The 20951-nt window shown below is 30.8% G+C and overlaps 1 protein-coding gene across 7 annotated transcripts in view; it reads left to right on the plus strand.

Annotated features, from left to right (window-relative positions):
• The first annotated feature begins 2197 nt into the window (after window positions 1-2197).
• The window catches only part of LOC134711530 (uncharacterized), a 35840-nt gene continuing 17086 nt past the window's right edge, over window positions 2198-20951 (plus strand). For 3 of the 7 annotated variants that reach the window (XM_063572169.1, XM_063572172.1, XM_063572170.1), the window contains exons 1-2: window positions 2198-3683; window positions 9273-9387. In XM_063572169.1, coding sequence (XP_063428239.1) covers window positions 3396-3683; window positions 9273-9387 — 403 coding nt within the window. In that variant the 5' untranslated portion in view covers window positions 2198-3395. Of the gene's footprint in view, window positions 3684-5957; window positions 6071-8747; window positions 9142-9272; window positions 9388-20951 lie in introns of those variants that run through there. The other 4 variants (XM_063572171.1, XM_063572173.1, XM_063572177.1 and 1 more) reach the window with 4 other exon arrangements.

The following is a 20951-nucleotide window of genomic DNA, read 5'->3' on the forward strand; positions in this document are numbered from 1 at the left end:
GTTTATCTTGACTTATCTTAGTTTTGAATTTCTCCTGGTATCTTATTTTATAATACTAGTATCTAATTATCAAATTTAAAACTTATTTCCGTGAACACAGCCAATCCTTCGTCGGGTACAAATTGGTGCAGATAAATTGTAAAGCAATAATTTAAAGAAAGACAGACTACACAATATTAACGCAAAACAAATGTCGACACGACAAATAAATATCTACAAAACAATCCATAGACAATTTAAGATTCAACCTCACTAACAACGCGTAAAATCAATGATGAAATCGGGTGCTGCGCAAATAAGCAGTTGGTGCGAGAAACACTAGTGATGTCTGTCATGTTAGTCATGATTGGTAAAAATTCAATAGTAAGATTACATTCGGTGACATTATAATCGGAGACAGGACGACAAAATGATATCTACAATACCGGGAATCCAACCATGGTCATTTGGACAGAAATCTTTACTAAAAGTCAAACAAATTTTAGTGACACCAATAATAATTTCAAAGAGATGACATCAACTTGAACACTTAGAACCCTTGGTTCAGTTTTCAGTTGCTTTCCTATAAGCAAATTGCCACTATCATGGACACATGATAGGAATATCAAAACCTGGAATATTCTAACAGTTACTGAGTATGCAAAGTTCGAGGAAAAGATTATATCTGCCTAAGCTTAAAATGTGTATGCAAGACGCACGTTTCGCCTACAAAAGACTCATCAGTGGAGCTCGAATTAACAAAGTTAAGAAAGAATCAAATAAAGTACGAAGTTGAAGAGCATTGAGTACCCAAATTTCAAAACGTTTCGACAAAAACATGGCTAATGTACTATATCCCAACGGTAGAAATTCCTTAGTATTTTGATACTCTTACAGATTTACTTACAGTCCATTTAAAATCATTACAATATCAATGATATTTCATGTCCACGCAGAAGTGCTGACTAGTGAATAGTAATACCCTCGGGATGGAAACCGCTACCAGCAGTGGTGTCGACCCATTGGATGCTATAAATACAGTCATCAAAGATACCATGCAGACAAATTATTATGGTCTATTTGTTCGATTCTATTGATTCTAGTTAAACAAATCACGAAAATTTTAAGTGATAAATATGAAATTTTCATCTCCGATAACATAGTTTACATGATTACATTACATTTTAACTCACAACTGAAAGAAGATAATCCAAGAGGTTTGGATTCAAGGTTATACATGTTATTTGTTGGTAAATAAAGGCAACTGTAGTATACCGCTGTTCGAAATTCATAAATCAATTGAGAAGAAAACAAATGCAACACACACAGAAACGAACTATAATGTAATAACAATGACTATTTTCTTTGTAAAGTCAGTTTCACGGTGAGTCAAACTTGGGATGTGTTACCAACTATCAGAATGTGTAACTATAAAAAAATAAACGATGCATACATTTATTTCTGATGTACAAGTAATAGTATTAACAGATTTCTTGTGTTAGATGTTTTTTTCAATTATAAGCGAAGTTGGTAAAAAAAAAACTACGTCTAACACCACTTCCCATATATAAGTTGTCGCTGGTAAACTGGTAAGCCCTTGTTGGTTTCATTAGCCTATGTGTTAGTGAGATCTATATTTATGATAATGGGTTATGCAAAATCGTTTATATAAGATTGTAACATGCATGATATAATGTTCTATTACGTCTGTTGTTCTCATGATTCTCTGGAAAAGATAATTAACTAAGAGAATTGTGTACATTTCTGCTTTGTCTTCAACTTTCAATCGAAGTATTTATCGTTTCATCTTAATGTTTTCAATTGTTTCCAGGAAGTTTGCAATCAACGGTTGCCATTCCAGATTAATTGTTTGCACGAAATGCAGATATTTAATTTCGATTTCCTTCTTTAAAATTCAAGGAAAAGAATTATTAACGGATTTAAGATTGTTTTTGTTTGTTGCTTCTACCTAATAGCTTTACCACTGTAGTCAATTCTATAAAACACTTTAAACAGTCCCTGTTTATCTTTATTATTCGTATTTAACTATTTCAATTATTATTGAATTTTTAAAAATCTGTCAGAATTGTCGATATCTAAAAAAATCTCTTCAACCGCTGTAATAGAGTCCTCCGGATCAATATTACCTGTATTATAACACCTTTTAGATGAATATCGGGTATACGTTCATTTCTTTACAAAAATACGCTATTATGGCTTCGTCTTTGTAGAACACAGCGGTACTAAGTTGGTCAAGGTATTTAAGCTTTGGTATGATAAACTAACCTTTTTGTGATTCCGCTTATTATGAATTGAATATTTGATTGAAGGAACAATCATAGAATCATTTGCGTGTTTCACTGAAGCACCTGTATTTAAAATCAATGGCGGAAATGCGAGATGATGCGTTTGAATTCAAATCATGCACACATAAGGATGCAGAAGGTGTTTGTTTCTGAGTGTTTCTATAAGCAACAGCAGAATGTGCACATGTGTTCTATGCAATCTGATAAAGAAAAACAAATATTGGAGATTAACCTGGGGTACAATTAAGTTTTGAAAAAAAGACATTTCGAGATGACAATTTCTTTTTAACGTTGTTATTTACGAACATATCATAAATTCAAGTAATAAAACGTGGATTCAATTATCTAACAATTGCGACAATAGGATATACATGGTTTACAACAATACAAAAAAGAGGAAAGTCAAAGTCTTCAAAGAAATGTGGTTTTGAAATGAGAATATTATACAATACAAGTAATATGATTTATCAACTTGTAATTTAAAACTGAAACAAGTTATATTGTTGTGTCGTACGAACTGAAGTGTAGCCATATGATATTATACCGTTGACTATATTTACTATACCGACCTGACTTACATACCTATCTATTGAAGGATTAACGGTCGGGGTGATTTCAACGATAAATAGGATAATATTTACATTCTTTGTTAGGAATTGTTTGCCATAATTTGTTTATTAAATTTAATATATATCTCTGCCACTGCTATTTGGTTAGAGATCTAGGATTGTACGCGTACTACCTGTACGTGCCATCGATCAAAACAGATTGACACATTTACAGAAATGGATTAAAATATTTAATAGCTAATCTTAGCTTTAATAGCATTTTGTGGTGGAAAAGCTTGGATTAAGTGGTTTGCTTTTAATTAATACAATTAATTCTAGATGGTGTGGATTGCAATTCTTTAGTGGATAAAAGTCAATGATGTGAATTTACATGAAAAAGAAAATGGAATGTTATAGATATATTACTTCTCATTACAAAAAATGTGGTAAACAAATGTGCAATAAATCATGTGAATGCATGCAATAAATGACTATTTAAGTGACATAATTGCACACAAAGAAGCTTCGAAATCCAAATATGAAGGAGGAATTGTAAAGTAATATGCCTAGCATTATAAAAAAGTTATCTGGACGTGCAAGATCCAGCAAGCCTATAGAACTCTTGTCACCGAAGCCTTTTGTTCCGCCGCGTCCAGTTCAAAATGGAAACGTAAATCATGATATCCACCAGGAGCTAGCTGCTGCCTCGGCTGAAGTCTCTTCTCCAAAATGGAAAGTTTTCAGAACCGTAAATAAGGCTCCAAAAAGCGTTCGTGCTCCAAGATTAAGATACAATCGTACACCTGTTAGACAAACTGTCGGAGGAGAATGGGCGCTGAGACAATGCGAGGTACGATTAATCTTTCAATTTCTATAATTCTGATAATGAAAAATTGGAATTCAATTTAGTTTTTCTTCTATTTATTACATATTTTGCAATCATGTACTTGACACGGTTTCATGATCAGTTGATTCTGGCCACTGGGACTATTATTTTTACGTTAGTATGGTGTCCAAGGTTTATAAGACAATTTGTATAATACTTTTGTCGCCAAAATATCTCTTTCTCGGTTAAGCTCTTTTTAAATAGGTTAAAGTGCATATCAGGAAAAAATGATAAAAGATAAAAAAAAAAAGTCTCTTGCTTCTTGATGAAAGGGACTTTCCACAAGGTCCCTTTTAATCTGAAACTACATCTTAACTTGGAGAAAAACTGGAAATGATAAAGAGGAGAAAGAATGGGAATGAAACGAGCTCATCCATTTGTTTGATGTGTTTTATCATTTGATTTTTCCATTTGATTAGAGACTTTCCTTTTTGAATTTTCCTCGGAGTTCAGTATTTTTGTGTTTTTACTTTTCACTGCCAGGTTACATGGTAGACGCAACAAAAAGGTAGCTGGTTGTTACATCTTTTTCGTGTGCTGTAAAAACAAGTATTGAAAGAAAGTAATCCGTGTTCAACTATCGGAGGGAGGAACACAAAAAAACAAGACAGTTTTGTTTGCAAAGTTAGAAACTTGGATAGTTCGGCGAAAAATTGGTCGTGCATTTCCCCGTTAACTAATCGGAGATAAACAAAGAATATTTAATGAATACTTAAAATATCAAATAGATAATAAAGATAAGGCGTTGACAGGTTTTAAGTATCGTATAACTATAAAGATATTCACACTACTAGGCCAAGGAAGAGACTAGTGAACTGAAACAAAAGACTGAAAACAATCCACATTCCATATGGTTACCCTTATTAAAGGGGTTTCAAAAAGTCAATTCACCACCCTTGTTCTGAGTCAATATTGAGGTTAATATCTACAATTGGCACACATTGCACTGCCAGCTTATACGGTAATCGGCATATTATCTGGTTCGATAACAAACGTTTATATCTCGATTATCTAGCAGTGTACACGCACCCTTGATTAGGTGTATACTAAGTTCCGTAAAGGAATTTCTTCTTTTGAATATCAAAATAAAATTGAGAATGGAAATAGGGAACGTGAGAAACAGACAACAACCCGGCCGACCAAAGAGCGGGACATAGCTGGAAAGCATATAATGGAAATACATGTACATGCAATCAAGTGTGTCTGCAGAGACTCTCCTATGTTCAACTCATTATTCGACAAGTACCCACAAATTGTAAAGTTCCAAGGATGGATGGATGGAGGTGTCTATATGTAATCCTTAAAAATGCACATTTATCTAGTCCGCCAATATTTACAAATATCAATTTGTAAAATGCAGGCAAAAGAAAAAGCAGATATGTACCATACTAAAAGTAATACATCTTCTCTTTAGATTGCGACCGATGTCTGATAGAGAATTTAAACCATACATTTAACTGACTGACAACAGAGGCATATATCATGTATATATAGTAGATCATAGTATTATATGTCTCTGCTGACAGCAATCATGAAGCATTCCAAGTTATAATATATTTCTCAAATTTTAAAATATTAAAGATTCGAAAATACACCTGCTTCACACGACAACTTCATAGGAACACAACGAAAAAGCCTGAACTTGCATATATATGTTAGGCAACAACGATAAAACTCGAGTGTGCATGGGTAAACAATTTTCCAGCTTGTTTCTTTATTTATAGAAAAACGACGGAAAAGCTTGATATAACACATTATTTGATGGTTGTAGCATATAAAAAGGACACCTTCTAGTCTTTATTATTTATTTTTTTAGAATCATCTATAAAAACACATAGATCAATCGAAATCGAAAGTTATTAAATGCCTTTTAATATAAGAGTTAAACAACTAAAAAAACATTATGGAGTAAGAAGTTAATTCTAGTATAATATCAATATTTCAAACTAGTAGGTATCTCGCATTTGATTATAAGCCGTGTAAGATCTTGTAACTTGAATTATAAATGATTCGAGCACTGTCTGAAGCTTTTAGTGACTACATGCTAGGTCTTAATGGTATCATTTAGTATTTTAAATATTAATAACTTAACTAAATATAACTTTAGGTAGTCTACTGTAGAAAATTTTGGGGAAAAAAATAACTAAAGTATAATCAGTCTTGAGACATATATAAATAATATGGTGGTTGGTAACATTTCCCGCCATAACACAGCCTAAGTCCAAATTACTTCCCCTGCATATTTTTCCTTGTTTACAATTTTGGCTGCAAGATGAACAGAGGATCAAGCACAACGAGTGGAATAATTTCTGTCATCGCTCATCATGAGAAGAAAACATATCTTATCATTAGTCTGTTACTAAACATATCATATAATTTAAGTTTGAATGACGATAAAATTGAGAAAAAATGAAAAAAAGGGGGAGGGGTGCTGAAATTGGAAACAACTTTTGAAAGATTTTTTTTATGTATTGTCTAGGCAAAGTGTAATCATTGTTTAAAGCACATGTGTCTAGATGTAGAACGTTTTAAAAGTAATGGCTAGTCAATGGCAGGTCACCAGATCAAGAACTTTTCATAAAAGGGGGATGGGGTTGGTGCTGACTGACCTAAGGACAACCCGCTCCAGCTATGCTTCAGTGATTCCTTATCCCCCCATGGATCCACCTATGCAAGCGGAGCAGTGCTTTATTTCCCTTCTTCCATGCTTTTATAGGAGATATTCTTCTTTTTAAAGTCCCCTGTTTCTAAAATCATTCACATGCTTAAAAAAGAGGGGTGAAAGATACCAGAGGGACATTCAAACTCATAGATTGAAAATAAACTGACAACAGACAAATAATAGTACACAAGTCACAACATCGAAATTTCAAACTAAAGGCTAAAAAGGTAAATTCTTAAGTTATCATAGATCATTATACATATCATGCTATGTATATATATACATGTATATTTATATTCATAATTACTCTAAATATCAGCACAATAATGTAATTCTTTAACAAATCTGACAGAGCTGTTTGTCCTGATGATAAATATTTCAGATTACAGAAATTATACCTGAAAATACAGGTGTTATATATACTTAGATAAAAGACCAATAATACAATACTGTTAAAGCTTGTTTGAATAATATTGGGTGTTAATATTGTAGTTAAAATATAATGATGACATTTGAATGGTTAAGGGATTTTCTTGATGCAAGATAAATGACTCAAAATTAATGTTGACACGAAAACATGTGACCAATATTGGACAAATAAACCTCTGTTAAATCCCCTTTTCCGTTAACAGTTAATAACTTGATGGCAACAATTTTACTACAAAATGACAAAGAACAGTTATGATACATATATACAAGGTATACTGTGGGAAACAAATTATCTGATTTTGCATTGCCCGTTTAAGATTCATAAAAAATTTTCTTTACAAGAAATTTGTAAAAGCCATTGTAATAATTTAGTGGAAATAGAAGTACATGAATTAGGTTTATAAAATAATCACAGTTCTATTATAGAATAAAAATATTATTAATATAAAAGTAAAAAAGTCTCCAAGTATCTTTTTTTTTGCATCATGGTACATTTGTACATTGTAACAAGTTAACAATCTGAACAACATAAAATCTTGCAAATGTTTTGTTTCCTGTTGGCCTAAACCTTATTAATCTGTGGTTAACAGACCTTTCTTCAGGAATAATTAGGAGATAACTGTATTGTATTTCAAGCTCCGACGGCACCGATTCAGGATTTAATGGTCGCAAATTAAGTTTACGGGCGACGCATTAACAGAGACAGTAAAGTAAACAGGGATTTGCGACCATCAAATCCCCAATTGATGCTGTCGGAGCTTAAAATACAATATTGTTATCTCCATTCTAATGAAACTGACGGAAAACAACGTTAAAACATGTATTTAAAATCTGTTATATGCCGTCTGCGCTTGCACGTACGTCCCATAGCATCAATTGTCAATTGATGCCATGTAAATCAGTGATGTTATCCAATCAAAATGAACGTTACAAATGTTGTTGCATTTGAATTTGCCTTTGACTGCTTCAGATCATCTGTACTAAGCTACGAATTGTTTGATCAGTTTTGTGCACAACTTTGGTAGAGCTTATTTGGAATTTCTTCTGAAAAGATAAGTTATTTTGATACACATAAAAAAATGTTTCTGACTGTTGTCTGTTTTAGAAATAGGTAGCTTTCTAGATATTTTCCAATATTATCACTTTCTTTGATAGAAAAATGAGGAAATATGGTTAGATTGACAATGACAAAACTGTCTACCAAAGTTCAAATGAAGAAAGAACTGCCTTCAACAATGAGAACAACCCATACAGTATAATCGGCTATAAACGGCCTGACATGGAAAATGTGAAACAATCAACTCAGAAATCTAAAGGTTTACATGTAGTTTATAACAAATCCATTTAATAGGGAAAAAAACAAATATGATGTGATGTGGATAAATTATATCGTCTCAACTCTGCAATGGAATATCCATGATAGCTTAATAAAAGACTGTAACAAGGTTACTTAAAGGAAATCAAAGTTTAATTACTTCAGAACTTTCCTGGTGTATAAGATTGCAGTACTTTTAAAACCACCAAATTATTGATATTTATTCTTGAAGTATTTGACAATGTTATAAAGCATTTTCATTTAGCAGGGTTCAAACTAGGCTATACATTTTACAGGGTTTTGTTTTGATTTTAAAAAAATAATGTCATCAACAAAAATTATATCAGAATTTTTAAACTTTAGTTATTTTGTCTAACTGTTTTAGTTGAAAACATTGATTTTTTTTAAATTTTTTAAATTGTTTATTTAAAAAAATCATAATTGAGATGTGTATAACATTAATACACTGTTTTGATTTTTTTCAAGTCAATGTCAACAACAAAAAATTATTAAGGAATTCTGAACTTTAAGTTTGAAAGGTTATTATTTCTTCTTTACTTAAAAAAACATCTAATTGAGACGTGTATTAAATTACACAACAACCTTACACTTCTCATGTGTTAATTGGTCTTAATTATCAGCTGAGTATAAGGTAATATTTTTATACTGTTATGTGAAAATACTATTTACATGCACTATTTAAAACCCTCTTTTGTATACTGTTGAAGAGATTAGTAGGCACGCTTAATAACTTGTATGGCTTCTTTCAATAAATCCTTCTAGTCCCGTATTTATAATCACCCTGAAGATTTTTAACAATAGTTATTGGAAAGCTGATCCTTTGGTAAAACAAGGCTCTGTTTTAGACTATAGATACTTTTGAAGTTGATTTTGGGTAGACTCATCTTTGTACATAATACAGGTAAATTGATCATTCAGGTCGCGTTGGAACATGCAGGTGTCATTATCGTTTTACCTGTAAATGGAGAGAATTTAGAAAGATTTTAAATTCAAAGGTGATTTTTACATACCAATATGATAGGAGTGTAGCATGGATTTATAATACCTTATACCTTTATATTGTGAAAATATGTGAACAGATGACTTTGTTATATGTTTTATTAAAAAGGAGTGAATTTCTTTGTAGGAGCATACGACGTGGGTGAATGGTATTCTGAAAGAGAAACATTTACCAGTGATCGGGGATTTACGTAAAAGTATTGGTGATGGGACTACCCTTGTGATTCTAACAGAGGGAGTTTGTAAGTAATGGTTATCTATAAATAGACTGTTGCATTTGTTATGGGTAGGAATGATAGAATGTCTTAAGTACTAATTTCCAGGTATAAATTGTTCTACATGGTTTAAAAAATATCCAGAAGTTGAAAAATGTGGATAACTTTTAAAATTCTTACAGCAGGAGCTAACTGCCAAAACAATGGGATTCTATGTAATACAAAACTTAAAAAAATATCCCTTTCCACACACAATATTTAGAAACCCTTAATATCCACATTCAAACATCAGTGTGAAAGGTACATTCAAAACACATAACTTTCATAAAGGCTAGTTGTTAGTTCTAGATATTACCCTTAACTTAATCAATAAAAAAGTCTTATTTGATTTCTTTCACTGTGACCCTGAACTTTCCATTCTGCACTTGAAGTCAAAGGATTAATATATGTTATTCAATATCATATCATCTATATTAGGTAACAGTGACAGTATTTTGAAGTCAAACTGAAATGAAAATTAAACTTTGGGGTATGGATATTGAAGGAAAGAATTAGGTTGGTAGCGGTGACAGTATTTGTCAAATGGTGTTGACAATTTTTTGCGTTCTAAATTCATGAAGTATATGTACTAATAAAAATTAGCTACCAAAATATCTATTACGACAATGATACTTGTGACTTTTGAAATTAGAAAGTTATTTTAATACAACTAAGAAAACACATTAGTTTGAAGACAAGCTTATCAATTCACGTTGTACCACTTGTCCTATTCAGGTGTTGGTTACTTTTCAAATTATGACTGAATTTTCACCCCTTTGTTTCTTTTCAAATCATGACAACTAAACTTTCACCTCTTTAATCTTTACAATAATAACAATAGTTTTCAATCCTTTTCTTTTAAACAATACGAGACAGGTAATAAGGAAGTCAAAACAGGTATAAATTTTCCTTTGTAAAAAAGCTTTTAAAAAGTACTACTTTGACGCATTCCCCATTTCCTTTCTCAATTTTACTATTTTGTTCTCTTCTTTTGTATGCTGTATTCTTCAAAATGATTTTTAACTGCATTTTTTTCTGAAGGAAACACCATAAAAGTTTATCCCTAAAGTTAATGGTTGAAATATGTAAATGCAGATGATCTATAGTGTGCCACTCAGCAATATAATAGCACACATAATTGTGTCCTTCATATAGTTTTTACCCATAAGAATCATTATTATGTATATAAACATCAAGTTCTATAGTGTAAAAAAACAGACATGCATCTCTTCAATAATATTTTTTAAACTAGTTCACTAATAAATATTTGCTCCTATTTTATCAAGTTACAGAAATAATTATATGTTAGAAATGAACAGATTGAATAATAAGCCTTATGACAAATTATAAAAGCAAACAAATACAACGAACAAAGCCTTTACTTAACGATCCAGTTTCTACAACATTTAATTTTTCGTGATTTTATTGACTTAAACTACATTTAACTTTCTAAAATTTTGATGATGCTTTAGAAACGTTCTTATCTGTAAATACTGAAATTGATTTCCTTGTCTGTCAATGGTATATTTCACCATATTTAATGAAACACCACTACAGTATTCAATGGAGTGAAATTATATGTTCCATTTGTTGAAAAAACATTCAATTTATAATTCAGTATAGGACTAATGTGATGATTATTATGGTAAATTTGTCAACGTAGAATAGGCCCCATACCTGGATAATTGAAAAATGTGTTAAATGGGACCTGTCAGGTATATAATACTGCTGGCTAGGTTAACCATCAGGGTTGTAATGAGTTTTCATTGTCAGTTTAGGAAATACTATCAAGATGTTTACATTTGTTTCCATGTAGTAAAATTGACCATTGACTCCATTCAGTGCTATTTTGTAAGTTGTTTGACATGAACAACCCAACATGATATTATGCTTTATGGGTTGTTTATGTCATTGCTCAGATGTTTCACAACTTCTTTTCTATACATATGGTTTACACAAGTAATTGTTTGGGGCCCTTTTATATAGCTAGCTGCCGTGTGTGCTTTCCTTAGGCTCTGTGCTGAAGACCATACTTTGACCTATAATGGTTTACTTTTACTAATTACGACTTGGATGTAGAGTTCAATAATTGTCTCATTGGACCTCATACCACATCTTCTTATATCTATTTATGGTATGATATTAAATTGTGGCCATGTAACTCAAACCTGAAAGGACTACTAAATTAGAAGCTAATAAAATAATTTATTGGAATCTAAATTCAAACCAACACTGAATATAGGCAAATATAAGTCAGGAATCTGATGTACAGTAGTTGTCGTTTGTTTATGTAATTTATATGTGTTTCTTGTTTCTCGTTTTTTATATAGATTAGACTGTTGGTTTCCCCGTTTGAATGGTTTTACACTTGTAATTTTGGGGCCCTTTATTGCTTGTTGTTCGGTGTGAGCCAAGGCTCCGTGTTGAAGGCTGTACATTGACCTATAATGATTTACTTTTATAAATTGTTATTTGGATGGAGAGTTGTCTCATTGGCACTCACATCACATCTTCCTATATCTAAATGATTAGAAAATTCTTAAATTGGCGCATGTGGGAAAATTGTGAAGAAGATACCAAGGGTGTCAATAGAACTCATAAGTAAAAGAAAGACTAAACATTTTAACGGTATATATGCACATACACAAGATTTATAATCAAGAGTCCTGAAATTTTTTTATTGGATTCCTGTAATTATTTTAGGCCTTGAATGAAAGTCAGGGTAATTCTTTCAAATAGTCAAAGTCATACCAGAAATCAAGCAACAAACTTAACCTTTATCAATAGATGTATAGCATTCTGAAATTTATATTAGTTTCAGGTCAAATGTTTGTCCTTCCTTTCAAAATTATGTAAGTGGGTACAATTTAAATAAATTGTTGCTTCCACTATATTTTGTTATTCATATTTTAACAGATTATTAGTAAATCATCTGAACTAAAAGGGTTATGAGTTTAGTACTAAGATGTTGACTAGCTTGCTTTATTCTAGAATATGAATTAAATTTCTTCTTGAAATAAATTGAATCACAGTCTTTAATGAAAGCGTTCATGAAATAAAATGATAACAGTCATCCTTGATGGTAATTTGCCTTTAATCAGTATAAACAGAAATCTATTAATTCTGGCACCACCCTGTATAGTCATTGCAATATAAAAAAAATCATCTGCATTAGAGAAATAAAATGATAACAGTCATCCTTGATAGTGATTCGCATTTAATCATTATTATCATAGGTCTATTACTTCTGGCACCACCATAATAGTCATTGCAATATTAAATTTAAAAAAATCATCTGCATTAAGAAAATAAAATGATAATAGTCATCCTTGGTAGTGATTTGCATTTCATAAGTATTATCAGAAGTCTATTAATTCTGGCACCTCCTTAAAAGTCCTTGTAGTTTTAAATAAAAAAAAACATCATCAGCCTTCATGACTTTTCATTACAATATACATGTCTGTTGCTGAATTAATGGGTTCTATAATGTCAAAGTAAAGTAACAAATTATTTTTAATATTTAATTTACGTTTGACATTAATTGATTTTCTTCATGTTATGATATGTATGTTATTTTCCATTATATAAAGGTAGCTTTTATTGACTTCAATCAACTTATAAAATCTATGTTGTATAGGTTTTTTCATGCAGTGTTTTTTACTTGATAACTTTTATTAGACGAAATTAGAATAAAAACATATATGAGTTATTAAAGTTATTTATTTTTTGAAAGTTATTTTTCTAACGATTTTGCTTTTTATTGATGATTTCAATTAAAGGGTGTTTATGTTTCTGGTGAGGCATTTTTTAAGCATAGACTTTGAAGGAATCAATTTCTTTTCTCATTCCTTTCTGCAGTTTGTACATCTAGTAAATAGATAAGGCACTTATTTTTCCAGGTGGGTGTTTTCCTAAAGAAGTTATGGTCAGACCACATGTTTTTGTACATTATATTAATTCGTAGTATGCATGCTTTTTAAATGAATACCCATGAGACAAGTACCTTTGAAAAAGGGAACAACCAGTATTCTTTGCTTAATATTTTCAATAAAAAAAAACCACTTTAATTTCAAATGAGCAAAATTAAAAGAATTACACATACAAATGTATTAAGTACATTCACGTTGAAACTAATTTTCAGTGGCAATAAGATCTAAAGTTACTGCCAAATAATAATATGAGTTTCAAGTGGTTCTTTTATAACCATAATTTTACACTGAATGAAGTTTGAAGTACAGTAATATATATTCCTTTATATGGGCAGAATTGGACAGGAATAAGCAGTGTATAGACATTATATAAACAATGTTATGATCTTATACAAATATTAGATGTTTGAGTCATAGCCAACAATAAATGTTGACAGTTGTGGACATACATGGTTGAGATTTGTGTGAGGGCCAAATTGGTTTAAGAACTAATGTATTATTGTTTAAAGAAAAATAGAGGTAGATTATTTGAAAGAAATCACGAAGATCCAATTAAAGTATTTATTTTTCAATTTATCTACAGCATTTTTTTTATTTTTACAAATTAAGCTTTTCTTATTTTATTTTTCAAGATGACACTGATAACTGAACACTCAAAATCTTCAATAAAACATGCAACTGTAAAAAAAACCATGCAGTTTAATCCAAGATTACTGTGGTTTCATTTGTTTCTTGTATATCAATTTTCATGGATTGAGAGAAAATTGCGTTTTCATAGATATTTTGTTTTTTATGGTGTTACAAAAGTCTGCATTCAAGCTTATAATTTTTCTCTTCATTAAACACTTGAATTAGATGTTAACCTTTTCCCAAGAAACCCATGAAAATTGATATCCGAAATTATGACAACACAGTGTTTGAAACCATCCGAACATTTATGAAGGCTTAGCTTTGTTTGGTCTTTGACAAGACTAGCTAACATCACATCCTAAAGAAATATTTAATTTCTCAATGTTAGTGCTTTTATTTAAATGTAGCCCCTTTCAGTTTGACATACATTTCACTGCTTGACTACCTTTTAGAATTAAGACAGGAAGACATCTAGACAAAGTCTATCTTGAAGCTGTATGATCTTTTGACAGTGCAAGTATTATTTTACTCTATTACATAAGCTCAAAATCACCTCAGAGGTACAATCTTAAAGCTGACGTGTACTGCAAAGTGAGTTATTTCCCATTTAATCTTATGTTGTAAAAATTAGCTAATTTGCTTAATGATTTAAGATGCCTTGTTTTTATTACATATAAATTTGTATACATAATATTTTAAAGATATGTAAACAATAAGCTTTAAAAACCCTTATAGACCTCAAAAAATTAAATTGGGTATGAAAGCTTTAAACTGTAGATTATTAGGATCAGTGATTAAGTATAGATTACTGATCAAGCTTATTGATTCCATGAATTATAGAGGTGAAAAATAGTAGTTCTATAATCTATGATGTTTGCTTGTTAAAAAATATTTGTCCATTTTGTCATTGTACCTGAATTTGATTACATCATAAAGACAATTTAAATATTTCTGCAGGTGTTTGGTTTAAATCATCACTATTTAGATATAATGTACAGTTATAATTTAAGGTGGTCTAAGATTAACTAGTCCTGGGAAGCTTTTTTTAAAAACCAAGTAGTCTTTTTCATATCTAGGCAAAAAACAAGTGGCAGATAGGAGAAAATGCCATCTATTGTTATTCAAGTAAGCAAACAGTTTGATTATTCTAGCTTGTCTAGTAGTAAAAAAAAACTTCACAAAAGAAAGTAATAAATGAGTAAAACTAGAAAGCATTCCTTTGATAAAAAAATGGATAAATTTACTACTGTAAAAATGATAACTTGAGAATCACTTGGAAAAGTATTAATTTTATTGTAGCTGTATGAATTTATTGTTTCTACTTTGTATAGTTATGTAATTGAAAATATTTGTATCCTAGTTTGACTAGGATTACCTTGTACAGATCAAGTTTCACCACATGCAATTGTGTCAAACAGATGCTATATTTAGAACTTGTTATTCCCATTTGATCTGACTGCTAAAGGTTTATAAATAATTGATTGGTCCAGGTATTAATTCATTGTTGACTTTATGATATAGCTGTGCAAAGATGTGATGAGTTATATGCACCTTGCTTTTTTCCAGTTTCTTCACTTTCAAAGGTGATTATGGCATTCATATATGCACCTTGCTTTTTTCCAGTTTCGGCCACAGACCACAATTAATTCCTCTATCAGTTCTTTAGAACGTTTTGTATCATTAAAAAAATTGCACCGAATCTTTTTGTCTAATTTTTTGTGTGTGTAATGTATAGTTCAAGTCCAAAAATATAGCCAAAATTCAGAAAGATTGCTTTCACACATCTTACAAATTTAGCCAATACACATCCATACCCCTATTGACAAGTCAAGAGATGTTCCGAAAACTTTAAATATTACCTTTTTGCACTTGGCCTAATCACTCATTCCATATCAAAATCAGTTTAAATACAACATGCAAACAATTATTTCACCTCTCTTCTTCCATTTCCACCCAAAAAAATCGAAGAAATGAGTGAGGAAGGGAAAGAAAAAAAATTAAGGCAAAATACACTGTAATTAAAAGGAACTATATTCGTGGACAACGAAAATCGGGGTCATTAATTGTGGTCTTGGGCCTATTAGGGGCCTAAAACTTGACCAATTCTAATAAAACTTGGCATGATTTAAGCTTAGTATATTATAAAACAGTTTACAAATTTTCAAAGCCATATGATACCAAATAAAAAAAATGTGGCATTTTTTATATCTGAACTTTAGGTGCTGAATTGTGGCGTTGAATTAGAACAATTTCAACTATCAAATTTGAGCTTCTAAAAACCAAAAGATACCAAGACAAACACTTTTTAATGTCTCTATGTATAAGTTAACATCTATTTAAAGCAACAGAAAGCATACTTCATGTATCAGACTTATGAAAAATGGCCAGAAGTTAATTTTATATGAGCCTGTGCCCAAAAATAGAGGTTTTCAAATAAAGTGAGGCCTTATATCAAATGTAATATTTTTCACTTACAACAATTTTCTGAAGTTGTTAAGTTATCAAAAAAACTTTAGCATGTTATAAATGTACTTTCAATGGAAATATAAGTTTCAAATAGCATAACACATGTGGATAAAATGGTCTTTAGCAATGTCTTGCTTAAAAAAACAGGTTGTCAATTTAGGCCGTTCCCCTCATTTGCATATTAAAAAGCATATAAATGATATGGGAGATGGATATATGCTTCTTTTTGCTTAAATCTGTGCTTAGATATGATAAAACATGGAGCCTGGATGTAACAAGACTGTCACTTTCAACTATATATGTAGACAGTATGGTCTGATGCAAAGTTTATTAACTTTACTGTTTAAAACCTGAATGAAATTTCAGCCTCAAAAGGCCAATATTTTAAGCACTTGCTATCCAACAGAAGAAAATTAAGGTAGTCTGTGAAACAGAAATTGTTAAACAACCAGTAATAAGTGTTTTTGATATAGATTCAGTGCGATCTGTTTAGGAATACAACTTTTAAGTGCATAGAACTTCACATTTCACCTGCGGCGTATACTGACCATTAGACTTAGACTACAAAAACAGCACATTTTGCACTCCTTTTATGTTTTTATCTACTTTTTTTTTGTGTTCAGAGTTCACAAATGAATAAAAGAAGTGAAATAAATACCACAAACACAAATAGATATCAGAAAAAAACCTCCCAGAGAGAAATTAAGCATGCTGTTTTTGCAAAAATATTGAAAAAATTGAAAAAGCTACATTTTGGGCATTTAACCTGAAAAGTGACTTTTTCACAAAATTTCTATCAAATGAAAGTGAAAATCATTTCTTCTCATGTAGTTTGACAAATAAATACCAATAGATCATTCAGAGAAGATGTCAAAATAAAATTTCAAAATTTGCTGAAATGCACCTCTTAGGCCACAGACCACAATTAATTCCTCTATCAGTTCTTTAGAACGTTTTGTATCATTAAAAAAATTGCACCGAATCTTTTTGTCTAATTTTTTGTGTGTGTAATGTATAGTTCAAGTCCAAAAATATAGCCAAAATTCAGAAAGATTGCTTTCACACATCTTACAAATTTAGCCAATACACATTCATACCCCTATTGACAAGTCAAGAGATGTTCCGAAAACTTTAAATATTACCTTTTTGCACTTGGCCTAATCACTCATTCCATATCAAAATCAGTTTAAATACAACATGCAAACAATTATTTCACCTCTCTTCTTCCATTTCCACCCAAAAAAATCGAAGAAATGAGTGAGGAAGGGAAAGAAAAAAAATTAAGGCAAAATACACTGTAATTAAAAGGAACTATATTCGTGGACAACGAAAATCGGGGTCATTAATTGTGGTCTTGGGCCTTTCTTCACTTTCAAAGGTGATTATGGCATTCAGAGGCAGATGCAGAATTTCAGATTCAGGGATGGGGTGCAAAGATACTATAAGTAATAGTTCAACTATATTTAATGCATAGATAGATTGTAAGGCTGTCATGGTTCATCTGACCTTGACCTCATTTTCATTGTTCATTGGTCAATGTTAAGTTGTCTAGGTTAAATCTGTTTCTTAGAAACTATAAGCATTAGGTCAACTATCTTTAGTGTATTGAATGACTATAAGGTTTACATGTATTTTTTGTTTGCTTATCTGACCTTGACCTCATTTTCTGGGATCTGTTTTAAGTGTATGTGTTAGTTGTAGTAAAAGTAGTAAAAGCTATATATTTAGGACTATCACCATATTATCCAGAGTTAGTATAGAAGGCGAGACATTTCAGTGTGTACATTCTTGTTTATAAAGTAGCATTAATATCAGTACATCTCAGTTAAATGATAATGTTGATGCAGTGCCCTCTATGTCATGGTCCAGCAAACCTTGAATTAATAAGCAATGTTGCAGCCCATCATGTTGTCTTTTTCTGAATTTTGGCAACAGGCAAGACATATTTCTGTGTCAACAATTTATAAAAAAACATGCAAAAAAATCATTTAGAATTTTCTTTTGTCTAATTTGTAAATTGCACAGTAGCTGTCAATTTCAACAGCTGTAATATGAATATGTCAAAATGTAACTGTAGCTATATTTAATCATTGTTTAATCATGGCATGTATATAGATAATGCTCCTTCATTAAAATGACAATGGAACAACCAGACTAAATGTCATGTTGAAAAATCAATAATTTGAGCATTCAGTAAATAGGATAGTATAATTAATAGCAAATTGATATTAAGCAGAAAATAGAATTGAGACAGATAACCATCTATGCTGTTGACAATGCATTACTTAGTATATTAATGTATACTAAATAGTATACTGATAATCAGGAAATTGGCATCAGAACTGTCTAGTACCAATAGATTTTACATAGATAGACTGTTTGATTGCCCAGGCCAGTAGCTTTACTTAGACTGCAACATCTTTAGGTCAATTGACCGTGGACATTTCTATACTGTTAATAACATGCCCTTTTGTTTTTTATGGTTTAAACGCCTTGTATTTTAAGCTTTTAAGTCTCTGGTGGACAGTTGCCTCATTGGCAATCATTCACGGCTCTTTATTTTTCTCCTTAAAAAGCTAATGCTAAAACAAATGGTCAGATCAATGGTCAAAAATGAAAAGTTAAATGTTCTTCAATGCAGATCCTTCTTGGTTAGTCTCGATTTTATAGTGATCTTAAATTTGAAGTTATTGGGACTTATTACTGATTAAAGCTAGATAGCTAGATCACTCAGTAGTTATATATGTGAGAGTCTTGATCAGATTATTTTGGAAAAAAAAAGCAAAAATGTCTCCTTAGATAAAAAAAAATCAACTTACTTCATAAAAGACTATTATCTGATTAGGGTGCTTCCCCTTAAACACTGCTCTTGCAATTCTGTCATTTGATAATCTATCCTCTGTCATAGGTAACTGTGCTTATTGATCAAATTTTTTTCTGTTGCGTTCTTCATTGGTGAACTTATATTGACACTCAGTATAATTAAAAGATGACAATAGATAGGGTTTTATTGACTTTATATAGTGTAGATAATAAGGCTCTATAGACTTTTATCTTCAAACTCTATTGTCAATCATTACTATGGACATTAATTCCTATAACTAATTAATATTGTACAGTATATTAAAATAATTACAAACTTTGAGATGTATAATATTCTTGTGGAGGCTGAGGTATGTTACTTTTATGTATATAAACTTTATTTTTGTTATTAGAGTTGGAAATTTCTAATTAATTATTCAGGAATAGCCTATTTCTGATGTCAAAATAAAACTTTACTTCAAAGAAATGTTGAAGACTTTTTTTGCAGTTAAATTAATGTATTGTTTGTGTGATTGTGACATTATTTCCCAAGTACTTTATGTGATGATAAGAATATTTGTTCCCTATAGTGCATTGCTGCTGAAAATTTACAAGAGGTTTCTTAAACATCAGGAAATAATGAGGGCATGTCAGTTTTGGCTTTAAAAAAATGTTATGTCCCATCTAGGGTCTTTATGTGTTTATCAGTTTGTGCTTTCATTGTTTGGCCGTCCTGCTTCAGGTTAAAGTTTTTGAAGATGTTGAAGTCCAATCAATATGAAACTTAGTGCACATGTTCCCTATGATATGATTTTTCTAATTTCAATGCCTAATTTCACTGTTCACTGAACATAGAAAATGATAGAGGGAGTGGGGCACCCATGTACTATGAACACATTCTTGTTTTATTTTTGACTCTTTTTCTTGATTGGTAATAAAATTAATTGATTGCTGCTTGCTTAACATTCAATGGCATCAATGACATAAGCAAGGGGGATATTGCTCTTAGACTCTGATGATTTAAATTTAAATTAATATTTAAAGAAGTTGTGTAGTGCTTTTCATTCATGAACATTGCCAGCGCATGATGAACATTACTAAAATCAATTTTGAGATAATTTATCAGTCATACAGATATATATTTTGTAAATGTAGCCATACATGTACCTCTTTTCATATTGAATTTGTGTAAAATCTAAAACTTGACATGGTTTGCATTAATGCATAAATTCTCAATCTGAATTGAATTGCAACCTTTTGACATTGTTTTCCTTTCAAATAAAATATATGCCAATGGCATTCATACTAGTGGAAAATAACCATTTAAAGGTAAAGATCTAAATGTCTTTAGATTCCATCAAAGTATGTACTAAAATATTATAGTCTTTTATCAAAAGAAATTAAAGGTTTAGGTTTAGATTTTATCTAGTAAAATGTATAAATTTGTTGAAATGTGGCATTGTTTACATATACAATAGTTCTTTTCTTTCTTGGGTTAATATTTACTAGATATATAACATGATAGGACTGATTTACCTTCAAAATAGAGATACAGTGTTCATATGAAAAGTTTTATAAAGTGACAGATTTGTTTGGTATTAATCGCTTTGACACGTTTTAAAATGAGGTACAGGTTGAATATGTTCATGTCCTTGATAATGAGTTAATATAGAACAGATGATTTCATTGAGACATATATTTTTAAAATGGAATAAAAAATATAGT

This window comes from Mytilus trossulus, chromosome 3 (assembly GCF_036588685.1).
Source record: "Mytilus trossulus isolate FHL-02 chromosome 3, PNRI_Mtr1.1.1.hap1, whole genome shotgun sequence".
Classification (NCBI taxonomy): Eukaryota; Metazoa; Mollusca; class Bivalvia; order Mytilida; family Mytilidae; genus Mytilus; species Mytilus trossulus.